The 19,116-nt window shown below is 35.6% G+C and overlaps 1 protein-coding gene across 12 annotated transcripts in view; it reads right to left on the bottom strand.

The window, feature by feature from the left end:
* Window positions 1-19,116, bottom strand: part of EPB41L3 (erythrocyte membrane protein band 4.1 like 3) — a 196,382-nt gene that overhangs the window by 101,187 nt on the left and 76,079 nt on the right. For all 12 annotated transcript variants that reach the window (XM_036742222.1, XM_036742219.1, XM_036742213.1 and 9 more), the window contains exon 3: window positions 10,036-10,233. In XM_036742222.1, the coding sequence (XP_036598117.1) occupies window positions 10,036-10,233 (198 nt within the window). The remainder of the gene's footprint in view (window positions 1-10,035; window positions 10,234-19,116) is intronic.

Below are 19,116 nucleotides of genomic sequence, written 5' to 3'. Positions count from 1 at the left end.
GTCTGTATATTTTGTCTATCTCTTTCAGGAGGTAGGTAAGATGGTTCATCATCAATCACCAAGAATCACAGTAGATTATTCTGTTGTTCAGAATCAAGTCTTTAAAAGATATTCATCTTAAAAAAAAATAACAAAAGAAGAAAAAAGGAGAAAAAGAGGAAAAAAACAGAAGAAGAAAAAAAGTTATTCATCTTTACAATATTGTTTTTATAGTATAAATTATTTTCACTACCTATCTTCATACCAGTTTCCCCAGGTTTCTTTGAATCCATCTCCTTCATTTGTTACGACAAAACAGTATTCCATTGCATTTGGATACCATAGTTTGTTCAACCATTCCCCAGTTAATGGGCACGCCCTTAGTTAACACTTCCCAACACACACACACACACACACACACACACACATACACACACATATACACACAATGCTATAAAAAGATTTGTACATATAGATCTTTTTTCTCTTTCTTTGATCTTTTTGGGATGTAAGCCTACTAATATTATGACTGTGGTAATGCTATCCCTGGATATTGTGGGTATCTGACTTTATCAGCAATGTTTCATATGATTTTCTCCATTCTATATTTTCTCTTTTAATTCTGCCTTTGTTTACTATAAGCAATTTGGGAGAGCAAGGAATAGTTTACCTATCAGATTTATGGGAAAGGGAAGAATACATGATCCAAGAAGAGATAGAGAGCATTACAAAATACAAAATGGATAATTTTGATTATGTTAAACTGAAAAGTTTTGTATAAACCAAGCCAATGCAACAAAGATTAGGAGGGAAGCAGAAAATAGGGAGAAAATCTTTACAATCAGTGCCTCTGATAAAGGCCTCATATCTAAAATATACAGGGAACTGAGTCAAATTTGTAGGAATACAAGTCATTCCCCAATTGAGAAATGGTCAAAGGATATGAACAGGCAGTTTTCAGAGGAAGAAATTAAAGATATCTATAGGCATATGAAAAAATGCTCTAAATCATTACTGATTACAGAAACGCAAATCAAAACAACTCTTAAGTACCCCATCTCTCCTGTCAGATTGGCTAACATGACAAAACAGGAAAATGATAAATGCTGAAGAGGATGTGGGAAAATTGGGACATTGTGACATTGTTGGTGGAGTTGTGAACTGATCCAGTCATTCTGGAGAGCAAAACTGATATAGAAGTAATACCACTTCTAGAGCTGTATCCCAAAGAAATAATACAAGTGGGAAAGGGATCTGTATGTACAAAAATATTTATAGCAGCTCTTTTTGTGGTAGCAAAGAATTGCAAATCGAGGGGATGCCCATCAATCGGGGAATAACTAAACAAGTTATGGTATATGAATGTAATGGAATACTATTGTGCTATAAGAAATGGGGAAGATAATAACCTGGAAAGGCCTACATGATCTGATGCTGGGTGAGGGGAGCAGAACCAGAAGAACATTGTACACAACCACAGACATATTGCTTCTGTGATGACTAACTTTGATAGACTTGGCTCTTCCCAGCAATACAAGGTTCAAAGACAGCTCCAAAGGACTCATGATGGAGAGAGCTATCCAGATCCAGAGAAGGAACCCTGGAGTCTGAATGCAGATTGAGGCAAATTATTTGCTCTCTTTTTTTTCTTTCTTTTCTTTTTTGGTTTTGCTTCTTCTTTCTCATGATTCATTCCATTGGTTTTAATTTTTCTTTTCAACTTGACTATTGTGTAAATATGTTTAATGTGAAGGTATATGTAGAACACATTTCAGATTCCATGCCGTCTTGGGGGAAAGGGGGAAGGGGAGGGAAGGGAAGAAAATTTGGAACTCAAAAACATGTGGAACTGAGTGTTGTAAACTAAAAATAAAAAATCTAAAAAATAAAAAAATAATCCTACCTTTGTTAATTTGACTCATGCAAAAACATTTTCATTTTACATAGTGGTTTTTCCCCCTCATTTTCCTTAAGATCTTTGTTTTTCCAAATGAATTTTATTATTTTGACTAGTTCTATAGGTTATTTTATGAATATATCACTAAATCTATAAATTTACTTAGGTATCAATGTAATTTTCATTGTCTTGGCATAATGCAAACATTAGAAGTGACTATTCAATTATTTAAGTCCCTCTTCATTTCTGTAAAGTATGTTTATAATTAGTTACATAAATATTATATAGGGACAACTACATGGTGCAGTGGATACAGTGCAGTGCCTGGTGTCAGGAAGACTTATCTTCCTGAGTTCAAATCTGACTTCAGATACTATTGGTATGACTATAGGAAAGTTACCTGTTTGCCTCAGTTTCCTCATCTGTAAAATGAGATGGGGAAGGAAATGACAAACCACTTCAGTATCTCTGCCAAAAAGACTCCCTAAATACAGTCAGGAAGAGTCAGCCATGACTGAAAAATGACTGAACAGCTATACATGTCTTGGAAGGATAACTAAAAGATATTTTATGCATTTTGTAGCTCTTTTGAATGGAATCCCTTTTAGTTTCCTTCCGGTTTTTGATACTACTATACAGAAATGCTGCTAATTTTGATGGATTTGCATTGTATTCTGCTATTCTGATAGTGTCATTAAAGGTCTCAAATAGTTTCTTCATTTCTCTTCAGCACAATGCCATCTACAAATAAAGAGTGTTTTCCCTCTTCTTTGCCATTGTTTGTACCTCTGCTTTTGGTCTTGTGTCTTACTGCTAGAGCTAACCTATCTAGAATTATGTAAAATAATAGTGGGGAGAGGAGCTACCCTTGCTTTATCTCTGCACAAGAAAAAATTTCAGTGTTTCTTTACTACAAAGAATACTACTTCATAATAATAAATCGATGCTATCAAACATAATCTTAATCTCATATGATCATCACAACAATCCTAGAAGGTAGGTGCTATTATGGATCTGAGGCAGAGGTTAAATGACCTGTCCAGGGTCACACAACTAGTAAATTTCTGAGAATGAATTTGTACTTAGTTCTTCCTGACTCCAGTTTTAACCACTCCATCCACTGCTCCACCTATCTACCTGTGGGGGGGGAAAAAAGCTTCCAAATGAAACAGAGAGAATCCTATAGCATGGCCAACTTTGTGAAGCAAATGATTGGGAAACCTTCTGCTCCAGATGTACAGCTATTATCCCTTCCACCAAAGAGGTCACTGAAGCAAAGAAACGAAACCCCACCATGTTCCTGTTTTATCATCCTATAAGCAGCATGTAATTTTAAGTATTTGTAGCTGGATAATTAGCCTCTGGCAGGATGTACTCAATAAACTGGATTAGAGGATCTCATATTATTGGCAAGAAAGTCTGCTGAATCTTCCGGAAAGTTATTGAATTAAGGTAGTTTATTGCTTACAATTTCATAGAAATATGGAGACAGAAATGACTTTAGAAATTGTCTAGTACCCATCTCTCTAATTTTAGAGATACGGTGATAAATTAATTAAATGGTAGAGACAGTTCTCAAACTACAGTCTTGTGATTCCTAGGCCAATGTTTTGTTTTGGTTTGTTTTAAATAAGTTTTTACTGAAGTCTCGCTTTTTACATGACTGTAATTTCCTCCGTTATCCCCCTCCCCATGCAACAAACAGTTTTAAAGACAAGTATTTTTAAATACAAATAAAATAAGGGAAAAATCAGTATAGTTTATCAACACATCTAAACAGTACAAAAATATATGCAATGTGCAACACCTGGAGTTTTCCCACCTCAGTCAAAAGATGGAGCATGTCTTCTCATTTCTCTTTTTTTGAGCCATGCTTGTTTTTTATAACATTCACTTTTGATTTTTTTTTCTTTGTGGTTGTTCTTTCTGTTTATATTGATGTATTCACTTATATACTATTTTCTTAGTACTACTTACTTCACTCTGAATGAGTTAATGAAATTGTTTTCCATGCTTCTATGTAGTAATGTACCAAAATTTGTTTAAGCCATTCGCCAATTGATTTTGTTTCCAATTCTTCGCTATAAAAAAGTGGTGCTATAAATATTTTGGTGTAGATGGAGACTTTCTTCTTATTAATGGTCTTCTTGGGGTAGAAGCCTTAGTAAATGGAATCTCTGAGTCAAAGGGTATGGACATGACTGCTTTCCAAAATAGTAGTACAGCTCTGCCAACAATACACTAGTGTGTCTAGGCAACATTGACTATCGTTATCTTTGCCAACATGAAGGGAGAGTAAAGTGATGTCAGGAATTGTTTTTTAATTTGCATTTCTCTTATTGTTGGCCATCTAGAGCAGGGATGTCCAACCTTAGGTTTTTATTGAAACAATAGACAATATATTTTGATTTGCCATTTTAGTGGGAGTTTGGCTTCATTTACTAAAGCATTTATGTAAATTTCTATGCTTGTAGGCAGGCCGCATAAATCTTTTGGGCCACATTTTGGACAGTCCTGATCTACAGTATCTTTTCTTGATATGGTTGTTAATCCAATTTTTTTGAGAACTATTTTTTTTTTGTATTCCTTGACCACTATCTATTGGAGAATTGCTTCTGGTTTTACATACATACACACACCCACACACAGACACACACACACACACACAGACACACACACAGACACACACACACACACACACATGCACTAAAAATTTTCTAAATATAGGCTTAGGCCATCACAACTATCCTATTCACATTAGTTTTTCCTTCAACTTTATGTAACCAAGATAAGAGCATTGAAAAATTTTGAGGTGAACCTTTGACAACGAAAAATAGAATAAATCCAAAAATTATCTCAGAAGGAGGGTAGAACCCAAACCAGAATTCTATGATGAAGATTGAGAAAACTATTTATGTCTTGTGAAAAGAAGTATGTAAAAAACACAAAATAATTACTGAACTCAATACCTAATTAAGGAACTACTCTTAGGAAGACCTTTGCACTTTTGACCCAGTAAGAATTCTCCCTTAGGGAATCCTATACAGATAAGGTACACTGCCATCTTGTGGTCCAAAAAGAAAGGAAGAATTTGCTATTTCTTTTTTTTAATTGTTTAAGATTTTCCTTTATTTTGTCTCTGAATTCTAATTCCTACTGAGTTCCAGGGTTTCATCTTGTTTTTAGTATAAAGACATTTATTAAGGAAAAAGGAAACTTGAATTGTCCTGGTGGATTATTTCTCACTTTATCTCCCACTATATACCTGGATCAGGTCTCTTCAATTCAGCTTTTAAAAATATTTGTTGTTGTTTTGTGTGAGAAAGGATAGGAGGAATTTTGTTTCCACAGGATTAAAAGTACTCCTAGCTTTAGCAGAGTATAAGTTAGGTGACTGGTACTAATCAGAGCTGTGATCTAGCATAACCAGACTTCTGATCAGGTGAAAGGTTAGAAGCTTGTATGCATGCTTAAGGAGCTGTTGCAGGGCTGGGGGCGGGGGTGGCCCATAATGTGGGCAGTTCAAAGGGTTGCATCTGGCCAATGGAGGGCAAGGCCGGAAATTCGAATTCAAATGATATAAAAGGCTGAACAAATTGTACTCTCCTGAACTCTCCATACCAGAAGTCACCATTTATTCAGAGACAATAAATGTAAAATATAATGAAAACCTTTCTGGCTTTCCAACAAGTATTGTTTATCTCTAGACTATAAGTATGTTTTCTCACATTTTGAGAATAGGCTTGTATCACTTAAACAAGGCTAAAATTTTAGAGCTTGCATTTTTTTCTATGGATGTGTTCCTTTTCCCCATTTCATGTCATTGAAGGACAGCTCGATGCACTAGATTTGGGAGTTAAGAAACCTGTAGTATAAATCCCACTTGGGCCATTTATGAGTTGTATAATTAAGGGCAAGTCATTCTATCCTCTGAGCCACAGTTCCTTTTCTATAAATAGGGCTGATAATACTTGCACTACCAGGATTGTCATGAGAAAAGTGCATTGCAAACTTAAAATAGCAAAACATATAAATGTGAGTTACAGTCAATTCTCAACATTCACCATTTAACTTTTGTGACTTCAAGCATTTGCATGATTTTATTAGTAATCTCATTTTCACTTTCACACTGGCAACCAGACACATTTGCAGCTATGAGCAGTAGGGAAAAAAATGAGAGACGTGATGTATGCAAATTTGTGGAGCAGTTTGTATCCTACTAGGTACCTGACTGGTCTTGTTCACCCTACCATTGTAAAGAACTCTCTGTGCATTTACTGCCTATTTTCATTATTTGCTTTTAAAACTCAAATTACAATTATGCCCTCAGAGTGTGGTACAAGTGCCTTGGACTCTTAAGGTGATGCTGAAACCTCACCAGTTTCAGCATCTTCTGACAGTAGCAACTAATGTTCCAGAAAACTCTCCTTTGGTTTTCAGAGGGTAGCCAAGGTAGGGAGGTTTACAATAGTATAGTACACAGTACAATACCCTCACACTACTATCTGAGACAGTGAAAGGTAAGATTCAGGTTTTAGTTTTAAGAATTTTATTTGCTGTATTTATGATATTGAAGTTTCACATGTAATGAAAAGTAAATGTCTGAAATCAATGTGTTTTTTTTAAAAATTGAGGCATTAGCACAAAAGATCACAGAATTTTAGGAAATGGCTAGCAAGACAGAATACTTTGCTTGTTACCAAATTTATTTTGTGTACTGCATTTTTATGGATTATTTTATGGTTACTGTGTTAAGAAAAGTGCATATTATCAGAATTAAAGTTTTGTTTTAAAGAATTGTATGTAGAAAAGTCTGTTTTCAGCAATCTCTAACAAAAGATCACAGTTTTTGATGGTCATGGGAATGTAACCCCCTATTTCCCATAGGTTCAGTGTAACAACATTTATGTTTTTTACTTTTATATCATTTTCTAGGAACAGTACCCCTGCAAAAGTTGAGGACTGACTGTATTATTATTCAGTTCACAGGATTATAGGTTTAGAAGTGGAAGGAATTTAAAGTTGATCTGACCCATCTCCTCATTTTACAAATGGGAAAACTGAGTTCCCCAGAGATTAAGCCAACTTGCTCAGTATCACATAAGTAGTAAATGACTGGCTATTTGAACCCAAGTTCAAACTTCCAATCCAAAGATCTTTCCATTATACAATAATGCCTCCTATTCTCATAGCTAAACAGATAGCGTTCCTATAGCTATAGCAATATGTTTAGCAAAACAAATGACTCATCTGTGAAAAATATTGTATTCAAACGAATCTGTGTGTGATGCAGGGATTTCAGAAATTGCATGGTGCCGAGAGTCAAAAGTCAAAGGTTCTTGTCCCATTGCTGCAACTGATTTGTGATCTGTGACATGATCATTTAACCCTAGGCTTTCTATGAAAATTACGTACAAGCGTCAAACCAATCACAGTCTTTGTGTACGACAGCAGATATCTGAGATTATTTAGTCCAACTCTTTCATTTTAAAGACAAGGAAAATGGGACTCAGAAAACTTGACTGACTTGGTCAAGATCATATAGTTAATTTGTGACAGACAGTGGGTGAAAATCCGTGGATACCAAATGCAAGTCTGGAGATCTTTACACGATACCACTTGTTTCTGCAGACCCTTTTGAATCTATGATTCTATAGCACAGAAGTTCAAACCAAGTATTACAACATAAAATTCTTTTATAATTTCATTCCTCAAATTTTATAGTGACTTCTAGCTCAGAAGGTAACCAACACTACATTTTCCTTCTCATATATTTTTTCTTTGCAAAAAAAAAAAATCATATCTTGTCTTTACCAATGAATAAATTAATAAAACTATAAAGTCAATTTTCTTCTTGCCATATTTCATAGCTACTGAAGAAGTAACTGACAGGAGTACAGGCAAACCTAATTTGGCCAGGAAAGGACCCCAAAGGACACAATTTAAGTTCATAGCCAGACCACTCATTTACTGCTGTGAAAAGGTACAATAAATATTACATCCATACACCACTTCAGAGTATGCAGTATTTCATAAAGTAGAATGTACAAGGATAGAAGTCATCTCTGTAGCACATGAAAACAGGTAATCAGCAAAAAGGTATTTCACAGAGGTGTTAAGTTGGACAAAATCTCTGAAAAGACTCCTTCAGGAAAGGAATTCCAGTGTTCAAATAAATAAATTGTGAAATTTCTTTCAGTTTTATGCACCAAACATGCATATATTGGTGCACTCACTCTATACTTAGAAGTGATGGAAAGAAAAGTAGAATGTCGAATTGCTTATTGCTAGGGATTTAGCAAGCAAAGGCATTCCATGTATCTCTTGCTTAATAGAGATGTATCCCTGAAAAATTCAATGAACTTATTTCCCCAGTTGACTTTGACTATGTAAGAAATTTTAAAAAATAATTTTGAACTTGAATGTAATAAAATTATATTTGAGAATTTGACAAGCCTTTTCAAACCACAATTTAAAGGAAAAGGAACTCAAAGATCATTGTCACTACCACTCAAACCAACACTAATATAAAACTTAACAAACCATGAAATAAGGCTCTGGATGTGAAAATATAGTACCAGAAAATACAGCATGTATTAGTGGCATAGTGTTACTTTGTGTTATATGTGTGTACCAGACTTTTGTATATGCCTCACAGTAAAGTGATCAACGCTACAGACACTAGAAATGGTTCAAAGGATGTTATAGTGTCTCTGTCTACATGGCATAGTTTACTTTCTTCTAGATTCTACCTAGGAAATTAATATTCCCATGACAATGGGAATGCTTCCATTTGAGTTTTCTCTCAAATATGAATTCAGAATCTATAGGAGATATCTTTCTAGTAGACAAGGAGAATAGTCAATGTTCCTTGATCAAGAACAGTTTTTTCAAAAAGCAAGAAAATTTCAAAATAGAAATCAATACTATCTTCTTAGAGATTGTCATGGTCACTCAGATTAATGGTGACCAAGTCAGCATTTAAGTCCCTTTCTATGAGCCAAGAAGAATAGACAAATTCACAGTCAGCCATAAAGGATGTTCTATCAGTAGAACATTCAGAGCCCCAGGACATATTTTTCACCTTGGTAATAAGCACTTATTTTGGCATTAACATTAACAGTTGTAAAGCTATCAGCATTTACCAAAGATTGCTAAATCACCCAGATGAAAAATTCTGCCATAATTAGAATGCTGCCCACTGACCACTTTGTCTAAAAGTTTTTCAAAAGACAAAAAGATATCCCCATTCAAAGATTCTTGAAGTCTGTGCACATATACATTTAGGAAGATACAGTTCCAAGAATTTCTTTCCCCATCTCTGTTCCACTCCAAATAATTTTATTGACAAAAAATTATTTTGCCTTTTTCTTCTAAAAGAAAAAGATCAACTACATTGTGATCCAAATCAAGATGAAAAATGAGACATCGAGTACTTTCAAAATCAACCAAAACATGGATCCCTTTGCCTGTTATTGTGAATGCCCCTAATAACCTGGAACTACAAAATCTTTGTACTGAAATCTACTACACTGTTCACTTTAAAACAAGATGCTTTCCCCTTGCATGTATCTCCTGCAAAAACTGCCAACAGGCCCTTCATTGATGTGATTTCTTTTCCTGTGCAAACATTTGAAAATGCCTCAACATTTGATAAAAGGACATTTGTAGGTCAAAGCATAAGAAAACTTATGTGCAGAAATATGGCAGAATCCAACCAACTGGCTAGTTTGTCCTGACCATGCATTACTTAGACAGCAACAAATCATTTAAGTAAAATGCTTATAATTAAGATATAAAAACATGGTGATTGTCAAAGTCTAGCAATAAACCTTACTACCCAGTTTTAAATGGAGAAAAGATGAAAATTTGGGCTTCTTGCATATAATCTTAGATACTAATTCAAATCATTTTGTGGGATGCTATTTTTTAAGTATGTTTCTGAGTAATAACTAGATCTTGTCTTACAAGTAAAGCAAATAAAATTGTACACAGGGACTAAATCTGCAAATATATGTAGTTTGCCTGAATTTGCATGAATTATACTTATGTTCAGTAGGTTTAATATGAATACTACCCTTCATTCAAGAATCTTGGACCAAAATCTCCCTTACCACCCAATCCCCTTGGTCCCCAAAAAACAACCCAAAACAACTTACTTCGACATCACAGAGATATTCTGTTCCATCTAAAAGTATCACTTTGCACTGCATGCTTTTAGGCTTTTTAACTATCTTCAAAGGAGATCGAGAGAGTTTGCTGGAATATGATTTCTGAGAAAGTTTATCGTCTTCAAACTGCTGATATTCAAGCTGTCTTAGAGCTGCAGCAGCAAACTCCTGTTCCTTCTCAGTGACCTGTGAAGAACAAACAAAGAAGTTTTAATTGCAAGACAAGAAAAATATACTATATAATGGAGGAAACAAAATGGTACATTAACGGATATTTTTTCCCACTACAGAGTAAGAAATACTGATTACTGATAGATTTATATACACACATAATTTTACCTAAAGTGCTTGCATTGGTACAATGTAGCTATAAACATTTTATTTCAAGCATGAATCGTGAAATATTCAATAAGAAGAAAAGGATGAAATACTGACATTAGTCTTTCCTAGCCATTATGTGCTAGCTGGATACTGCAGGGACCCTAAAATAAATCCTGTTCATTTATATCTACTGAGTCCTAATTTAAATTCATTGTAATCTCATAATATATACCTATTAAATATGTTCTAAATATGCATAATATGCACATATATTTCACTGTGTGTATATATAGGCATGGGCATATAGACATGTATGTACATATTTGTATGCAGGGCAGCTACATGGTGCAGTGAATAGAGTGCTGGGCCTGGAGTCAAGAAGACTCATCTTCATGAGTTCAAATCTGGCCTCAGACACTTACTAGCAGTGCGACCCTGAGCAAGTCACTTAATCCTGTCTGCCTCAGTTTCTTCATCTGCTGGAGAAGGAAATGGCAAACTACTTCAATATCTTTGCCAAGAAAACCTCAAATCGGGCCACAAAGAGTCAGACATGACTAAAGCAACTAAACAATAGCAACAAAATGTGTATGCATGCATATAAACATACATATAAGAGTGTGGGGAGTGGGGAGGTTACACACAAGCTCCTTGAAAGCAGGGACTATTTTTTTTTTCTCTTTGTAGCTCCATGACCAACTGACCAAGTCTGTTCCCATATAAACAAATATGTAAAAGAAACATAGGAAAATAGCAATGCTATAAAACCCAATCTTTTCTGTAATTTTACCAGCATAAAAATATCTGATGACTCAAAATTAATTCAATATACTATGCATCACTGAAATTTATCACAAATTAATCCCCCAAGTCTGCTTCCCTTCACTATAATGAGCCAGCATGAGAATGGATCAGATCTGTTCCAAAGCTTTAATCTGCTTTCAAATGGAAACAGACCAGTCCAGGCTAGATTCAACAGGGCACGGGAAGCCCTACTCCAACAAGATTCTCCTTTAAATCCCCTAAAAATCCTTTAAATCCCTGAGAGACTCAATGCATCTCCCTCAAAAAAGCCCTTTCTGTATTCCTTGTGTATCCTCCCCCACCCACCGTAACAAAGGCCAATAATTCATGTCAATTCTTCCAGTATACATGCCAAAACATAGAATAAAGAGAGGGGCATATCAAATTCTGCATGATTTTCTTCAGTATTCAAGAAACTCTTTTTCAATGGTCTTTCAACATTCAGTTAAATTAAAGTGTCTCCAAATCCAAGTCACTGGAGTGGCCATTTATGCTATGCCTAAGTTTCTCTTAGGCTCTAATATAACAACAAAAAAGATTTATGTTTCTGTGTCAACACCTAGCCCTTCTCTCTCTCTCCTGTTGGAAAGTATCTCCTGCCTTGTAATATTCCTATTGAATAGACTGTTAACACCATCATTTCATCTGTTATTTTGTGCAGGTAGAAGCCCTGAGGAGTCTTTAAGAAAAATAAGGGACCAATTTTCAGAGCTGGTGAGGAGAAAAGAAAATGGCACATCATTTACTTCAGAAGAATGCTTAGCTAGAGGGTTGTCCTCACCTAAAGAACCTGTGTCTGGCAGCTCGGTCCAAATGGCTTACTATAAATATCCTGGTTCCTGAACATTAAAACAGAAACCCCAAAAGGTCATAAAAATGTTAGCTTTGTTTTGGCCTTGAGGCAGTTTAAGAAGAAGTCTAGGAATCTTGGAATTTTGTCTACAATGATACCTATAAGGATGAGTAGTCATGGCAAGTCAGCCACAAATAATGAGCTAGTTTAAATTTTCCCCTTAAACATTCATACCAGCAAATCTAAAGTTTTATATTTCTACTGCCTAAATAAATGTACTCCTATGTGAATATTCTTTTTAGGGTACCCTTAAGTTCCAAGGCCAGGAGCCACCCTATATGGAAGACCCCAGGCTTTTAGGGTTATCTGAAGCACAAGTAGTCATTTCACACTAGGTGGAAACTAATGGGAATAGAATCACAATGAAAGATACTTCATTTTTTTTTTGTAGTGGGGCAAGCATTTTCCACCATAAACCTAACATTGTACTTCAATATAACCACTTCAATTTGCTTAGTAACTATTTACATTGAAAGTAATTTCAACATATACTAAAGCCTTTTTCATTCATTCTCATCAATTCTTCAAGATTTTTTTGTCCTTTATTCTCATTCTTTTTTTCTCTTACAAGGTTATAGAAAGTATATACTCCAATGTTGTGCTTTCCTCCCATTTTCCATTATTTCATAAGGTCTTTTTAGATTTCTTTGTATTTCTTAAATTTATTGTTCTTGGATGGATTATAATATTCCATTTCATTAATATAACATGATTTATTTGATGATTCCTCTGTTATTGAACATTTAAGTTTTTACATTTTTTGTTTGTTCCTTTGTGACTATATATAATGGTGTTATAAGAATCTTTGAACAGAAGGTTCATTTTTTTCATTGTTTTCAACATTTTCAGGATCTATTCCAAACAGTGTAATTAATGAGTCAAAGAGTATGATTATTTTTTAACTTACTATATACAGCTCTCCAAAAAGGTTGGACAAGTTTGCAACTCAACCAGTAATGAATGAGAGTACCTGTTCCTCCGCAACCCCATTAGCATTGGGTTGCTTCCTGTTTTTATAGGAATGGTACCTAATCCTTGTCACAGCTGGCCAAGTGAGCCAAGAGCAGCCAGTGTAAGTGAAGAATATATAAAAGGGTAGCTCCTATGACTTGGAAATGAAAAAAGTACATTTACTGTTATCTTTCCTAAGGCACATGGCTGGTTTCCTATAAATGTTTGGTTTTATTTCTCATTTCAAGGTTATGATTACAAGAAGTTGAAGGTAGGTTTTATTGAGTTTTCTCATTTCTCCCAGCTTATGCATAAATCTACACACTTCATGACTAACAATTCAACTGAATGCCAAAAAAGTTACTCTATTTCAATTAGAAAAAATATCTATTAAGTGCTTGATATGTCCAGAAGCATATGAACTTACTGTGTGCAGAGGGTTGTGCAACCTTTTTTAGAGAGTAGAATACAATAAGTTACAAAATTATCATGCTCCTTGACTCATTAATTACATTTTCAGGAATATATTTTGAAAGTTGTTGTCAAAACAAATATCAATTTTCCACTCAAAGACTTTTATAATAGCATTATATGTAATCACAAAGACACTGACAAAAATACTTAAACTTACGTGTCCAAAAATAGGGAAATGATCATATAAATTAATGAACTGGAACATTATAATCCATTTAATTCAATGAAATTAGTTCTTAGACAAGACACTGTCTTGCCTTCACAGAATTTACAGTCTGGTTAAGGGAGATGAAATGAAAGACATACATAAATATATTATATATATATATAGTTAAAAAGATTCAATAGGAAGGTTACATTGGAGGGGGTGATCTAGGATCTGGAGGTTTTTGTTTGTTTATTTTTAAAGTATAGGCTTTCTGTACAAGCAGGAACTGAGACCTAGCTGCAATTCTCGTGAGCACCAAGGCATGTGAAAGGCTAAGGAACATGTTGTATGTTTGGGGATAAGGAACCACAATGCTTGCTTATCCATTGTTGGACTAGATCGCCTTCTGAAAATGCTATTGAAAAACTGAGTCTACAGGTGGTAAATGATTGGGAGCCACAATGGTGAACTTCTACAGGGGGGAGGAGCCAAATGGCAATAGGATATGACATGTCTGTTGGAAATAAATGGCAGTATCGGCAATGTATATGAAAAGGGTTGATGTGTCAAGGGGTCAAAGCAATGACAAGGAGGTGCCAGCCAAAAAAGCAACATCAAATCAGGAAAGACCTCTGTTGGAGTGTCACCACTGATATGGACAAGTCAATGAGACTCAGTTTCCCCATCTGTAAAACAGGAATAACAATGTTTGTAGGACCGACCACACAGAGTTATCATAAGGATAAAATTGGGTAATATTTATAAAATGCTGTGCAAATATTACAATGCTATATAAATGTTAGCTGTTGTTATTATTTAGATAGTCTGGTGTAGTAGATGAGGAATGAGCCTCAATTAAAAAGAACTGGGTTTAAGTCTTGCTTCTACCAGCAACTTACTGGAAGCTTAGGAAAGGCCTTAACCTTAACTAATAACACTGATCTCCCACGGTAGAGAAGTTCCTCACCAGCAATTCCCACCACGCATGAAATCACAGGTATAGGGGAAAAAAGTAATAAAATAAAATTAGTATTAAATCAGATCAGGTGCCACTTGGTACAGCAGGATTTTCCTAATCCTCCCAGCTATCACTGATCCCTCTCTCAAATCCTGGTGCAGAATTTTTTGTAGATATATTTTGTATTGATGTTATCTGTGTAGATGCTGTAGATGCTATCCCAATACAAGTAAGCTCTAAGAGTGAAGGAATTTTTCATTTTTCTTTTTGTATTCCCATTGCCTAGTCCTATGTCCAGTACATAGTACACACTCAATAAATACTTGGTGAATTGAATCAAACTGGGTTTCAAGCTGCCCAGGGCAGAAGTAGGGCTGAACAGAAAAACAATGAAGCTTCAGAAAAAGACAGTAGTAATTTGCTTCTTAAATCTAAGGCCAAATCATTGGGAATGAAGAACCAATAAGATGGCAGATACGGTGAAGAGGCATGTTGGCATCAAAGGGCTGGCCTTGCTCCATTTAGATAATAGAATAACATGAAAATTTAACCCACCCCTAGGTATTAAATGGAACTCTGGATGCTGTCACTTTCTAAAGTCTACAGTGAGTGTCTATGTCAAATAGTGTCAATCCTTGATGTATTTAAGTCATGATGGGGAATCTTCAAAAACATTTTACCAATTCCAAACATTGCAAGAAGATGGTTGCCCAGTTCCTCCCAGATGTTTTGCTGTTAATATTAGACAGAATATGAATTTTCACAGTTGGTTTCTCATATTTATTTTTAGCTCAGTTTAATCTTATACTCTTGTGCTATGACTTCCTGAGTGTCTCACTGATACAATCTCTCTACTTTGAAGTAATGCATATACTAACTCTTATGCAAGCTTAGTAACTGTGTCAATTGTGTTAAGTTCTTTGCCAAAGTTCTTTTCCAAGCTTACAACATCATCACCATCATGTGATTGTCTGAACCATCCATAGGACTCCAACATGGAGGCTTTAAATCAAAACTGTTTAAAGAACTCACTTGGCAAGTACAGCAATATTTAAACACACATTCAAAACAGAGATATAACTCATCATCCTCTCTATCTTCTGCTCATGAATATTCTCTTTTCCGGGTTTTTATGATACTGATTTCTCTTGGTTCTCTTCCCATCTGTACGGCTGCTGCTTCTGTCTCTGTTGCTAGACCAAAATCCATGCCCCGTCTCCTACCTGTAAGGCTCTGTCCAAGACCTTTTTCTTTTGTTGCTCTATGTTCTCTCGTGGTAATTAATCAACTCCCATGAACAGAATTATTATATCTACATGGATTACTCCCAGATCCATATATCCAGCACTAATCTCTGTCCTGTGTCCCAGTCCCACATTCCCAGCTGCCTAATGGACATTTCAGGCTGGACATGCCATGGATACCTCAAACTCAACAAGTCTAAAACAAGTCTCGTTATCTCCTCCTACCTTCTCCAGCCAACCCACCTGTTGTTCTCATTTCCCTATTTCTGTTACTGTCACTATCTTCCTTCCAGTCATTCAAGCTCATAATCTTGTAGTTATTTACCCTCACCTCTTCCTTCTCCTTCACCCACCATGTCAAACCAGTAGTCATGTCTTGTCAATCCTATCTCTGCGATACCTCTCACATCCATCCCTTTCTTTCCACCCGTGGGGCCCCCACCCCTAGGACAGACCTTGTCTCCTACTATATCAACCAACATTATTACAATAGCTCCTAATTAGTCTCTCTGCCTCTACTCTTCCTCTCTCTAATTCATTTGCTAAAGAATAGACTTGACTACGACATTCTCTTGCTCAAGAAACTCTAGTGGCTACCAACGGTTGGATAAAACACTAACTTATCTTTTAAAGCTCTTCACAACATAACCAAGCTGACCTTTCTAAGCTTATTATGTATTACTCCTCTTCATGAACTTTAAACATTGTAGCCAAACTGACCTACTTGTGGTTCCACCTACTCAACATTTCATTTGCCATCTCTGCCTTTGCACAGGCTGCCCCTCATGCCTGGAATGTACTCTTTTGTCACTTTCATTTCTTACATTGTCTAGCTCCCTTAAAAGGGAGCCTAAATTGTTTGTCACCCCTTACATAAAGCGCTTCCTGATTCCACACCTCCCACCCTTAGCTATTAATGTTCCAATGAAATCGCTATGTATTTATTTTGCATATGGTCTATATTTATATGTATAAGGGGTTTTTCTCCCTTATAGAAAGTCAGTTCCTTGAGAGCAGGCTTTTGTATTCCCCAAGTGCTACTGTATGGCACATAATAAGTGCTTAATTGATACTTGTGGAATAACTGGTTAAAATTGTATTACAACTTCCCAAACAAAAATTTCCAAGTGGATTACGCTGTCACTGCAATGTTTAATACTTGAAAGGAGATGAAACAAGTACTGTAGGATCATAGAATATTAGCTCAGAGATTCCCAAAGTGGGTGACACTGCCCCCTAGGGGGTGCTGGAACAATGAGGGGGCAGTAGTAGCCTCAGGTGCAAACAGAGGACTGAATAAAAATAAGAGGTCAGTGGAAGGATAAGGAAAGAAGAGAGGATAAGAAATTTTTGAAAAACCGTTCATACATATTTCATCTATTGTACAATAGAGTTGAAGTTGTAGTGATTACATTATTTTCCAAGTAAACACACAAAATGCAAGTTACAACTGATCAGCGGTCAAGTCTGCTGACAGGTCTTAATGAGCAAATGTTGGCAGGTGAGCAAGTTGCACACCGTTAGGAAGTCCAGAATGCATTGGCAGGAATATGTAGGTGTAATGGCTTGTTTTAGTGCATCATAAAAATTTCAGGAAAAAATCCACAAATAAACAAAAAATTTTAAGATGCATCATTTAAAAAGATTAGGAGAGAAGCAGAAAATTGGGAAAGAATCTTTACAACCAGTGTCTCTGATAAAAGGCCTCATATCTAAAATATACAAGGAACTGAGTCAAATTTATAGAAATACAAGTCATTCCCCAATTGAGAAATAGTCAAAGGATATGAACAGGCAATTTTCAGAGGAAGAAATTAAAGATATCTATAGGCATATGAAAAAATGCTCTAAATCACTATCAATTAGAGAAATACAAAACAAAAAAGCTCTTAGGTACCACATCTCTCCTGTCAGATTGGCTAACATGACACAACAGGAAAATGATAAATGCTGGAGAGGATGTTGGAAAATTGGAACATTGTTACATTGCTGGTGGAGTTGTGAACTGATCCAGCCATTCTGGAGAGCAATTTGGAACTATGCCCAAAGGGCTATAAAAATGTTCATACCCTTTGACCCAGCAATACCACTTCTAGGGTTGTATCCCAAAGAAATCACACAAGTGGGAAAAGGACCCACATGAACAAAAATATTTATAGCAGCTCTTTTTGGGGTAGCTAAGAATTGGAAATCAAGGGGATGCCCATCAACTGGGGAATGGCTGAACAAGCTGTGGTATATGAAGGTAATGGAATACTATTGTGCTATAAGAAATGGAGATGATACGAACTTCATAACAACCTGGAAAAACCTACATGACATAACACTGAACGAGTGCAGCAGAGCCAGGAGAACATTATACACAACCACAGATACATGGATTCTGTGAGGACTAACTTTGACAGACTTGGCTCTTCTCATCAATGAAAGGTTGAAAGGCAGCTCCAAAAGACTCACGATAGAAAAAGCTATCCATATCTAGAGAAAGAATTATGCAATCTGAATGCAGATTGAGGCAAACTATTTGCTCTCTTTTTTCCCTTCTTTTTTGGTTTGGCTTCTTTTGTCTCATGTTTCATTCCATTGGTTATAATTCTTCTTTACAACTGGACTATTATGTAAATAAGTTTAAATGTGAAGATATATGTAGAACCTATGTCAGATTACATGCAGTCTTGTGGGGGAGAGGGGCGGTGAGGGAGGGAGAGAAAATGTGGAACTCAAAAACTCATGGAACTGAGTGCTGTAAACTAAAAATGAAAAAACAAATTAAAAAAAAAACTAAAGACAAACACATACACACACAAAAGTTGCATAGACAAGCACCAGTGATCAAGGGTGGGTGCGGTGTGGGGGGGGAAGGGACGACATAGTACACACTTGTATTAACTTTACTGTACACTACTTTGCATAATTTATGATTAACTTTACATTTTATTTCATAATTCTGTTTATTATTGTGGTATAGTTTTTAATGTGTCTGCATTTTAGGACATTTTATGACTTGTGTTAAAGGTATTATTTTATGTATGCCTTTGTTATATAACCTACGTGAAGTGGGTAGGTAGGAGATAATTCACATTATATAAAAAATGCTTTATATAGAGGTCTACAGAAAGGTGCACTTACGTAAAATAAGTACTGTCTGTGTGTAAAGGTATGTATGTATGTTCATATATACATGCAAATTACATATAAAGTAATATAACTTAAGTGATCATGGAGAAGAGGGAGCTACAAAAGAAAATGAACTCAGACTCAAATTCAAATTCTAGATTCCTTTTTTGGTGACAAAGAAAATCAAAACATACAGCCA

This window comes from Trichosurus vulpecula, chromosome 1 (genome assembly GCF_011100635.1).
Source record: "Trichosurus vulpecula isolate mTriVul1 chromosome 1, mTriVul1.pri, whole genome shotgun sequence".
Classification (NCBI taxonomy): domain Eukaryota; kingdom Metazoa; phylum Chordata; class Mammalia; order Diprotodontia; family Phalangeridae; genus Trichosurus; species Trichosurus vulpecula.
Note: the sequence above shows the minus strand (reverse complement) of the source record. Positions and strands in the feature narration are given on the sequence as shown.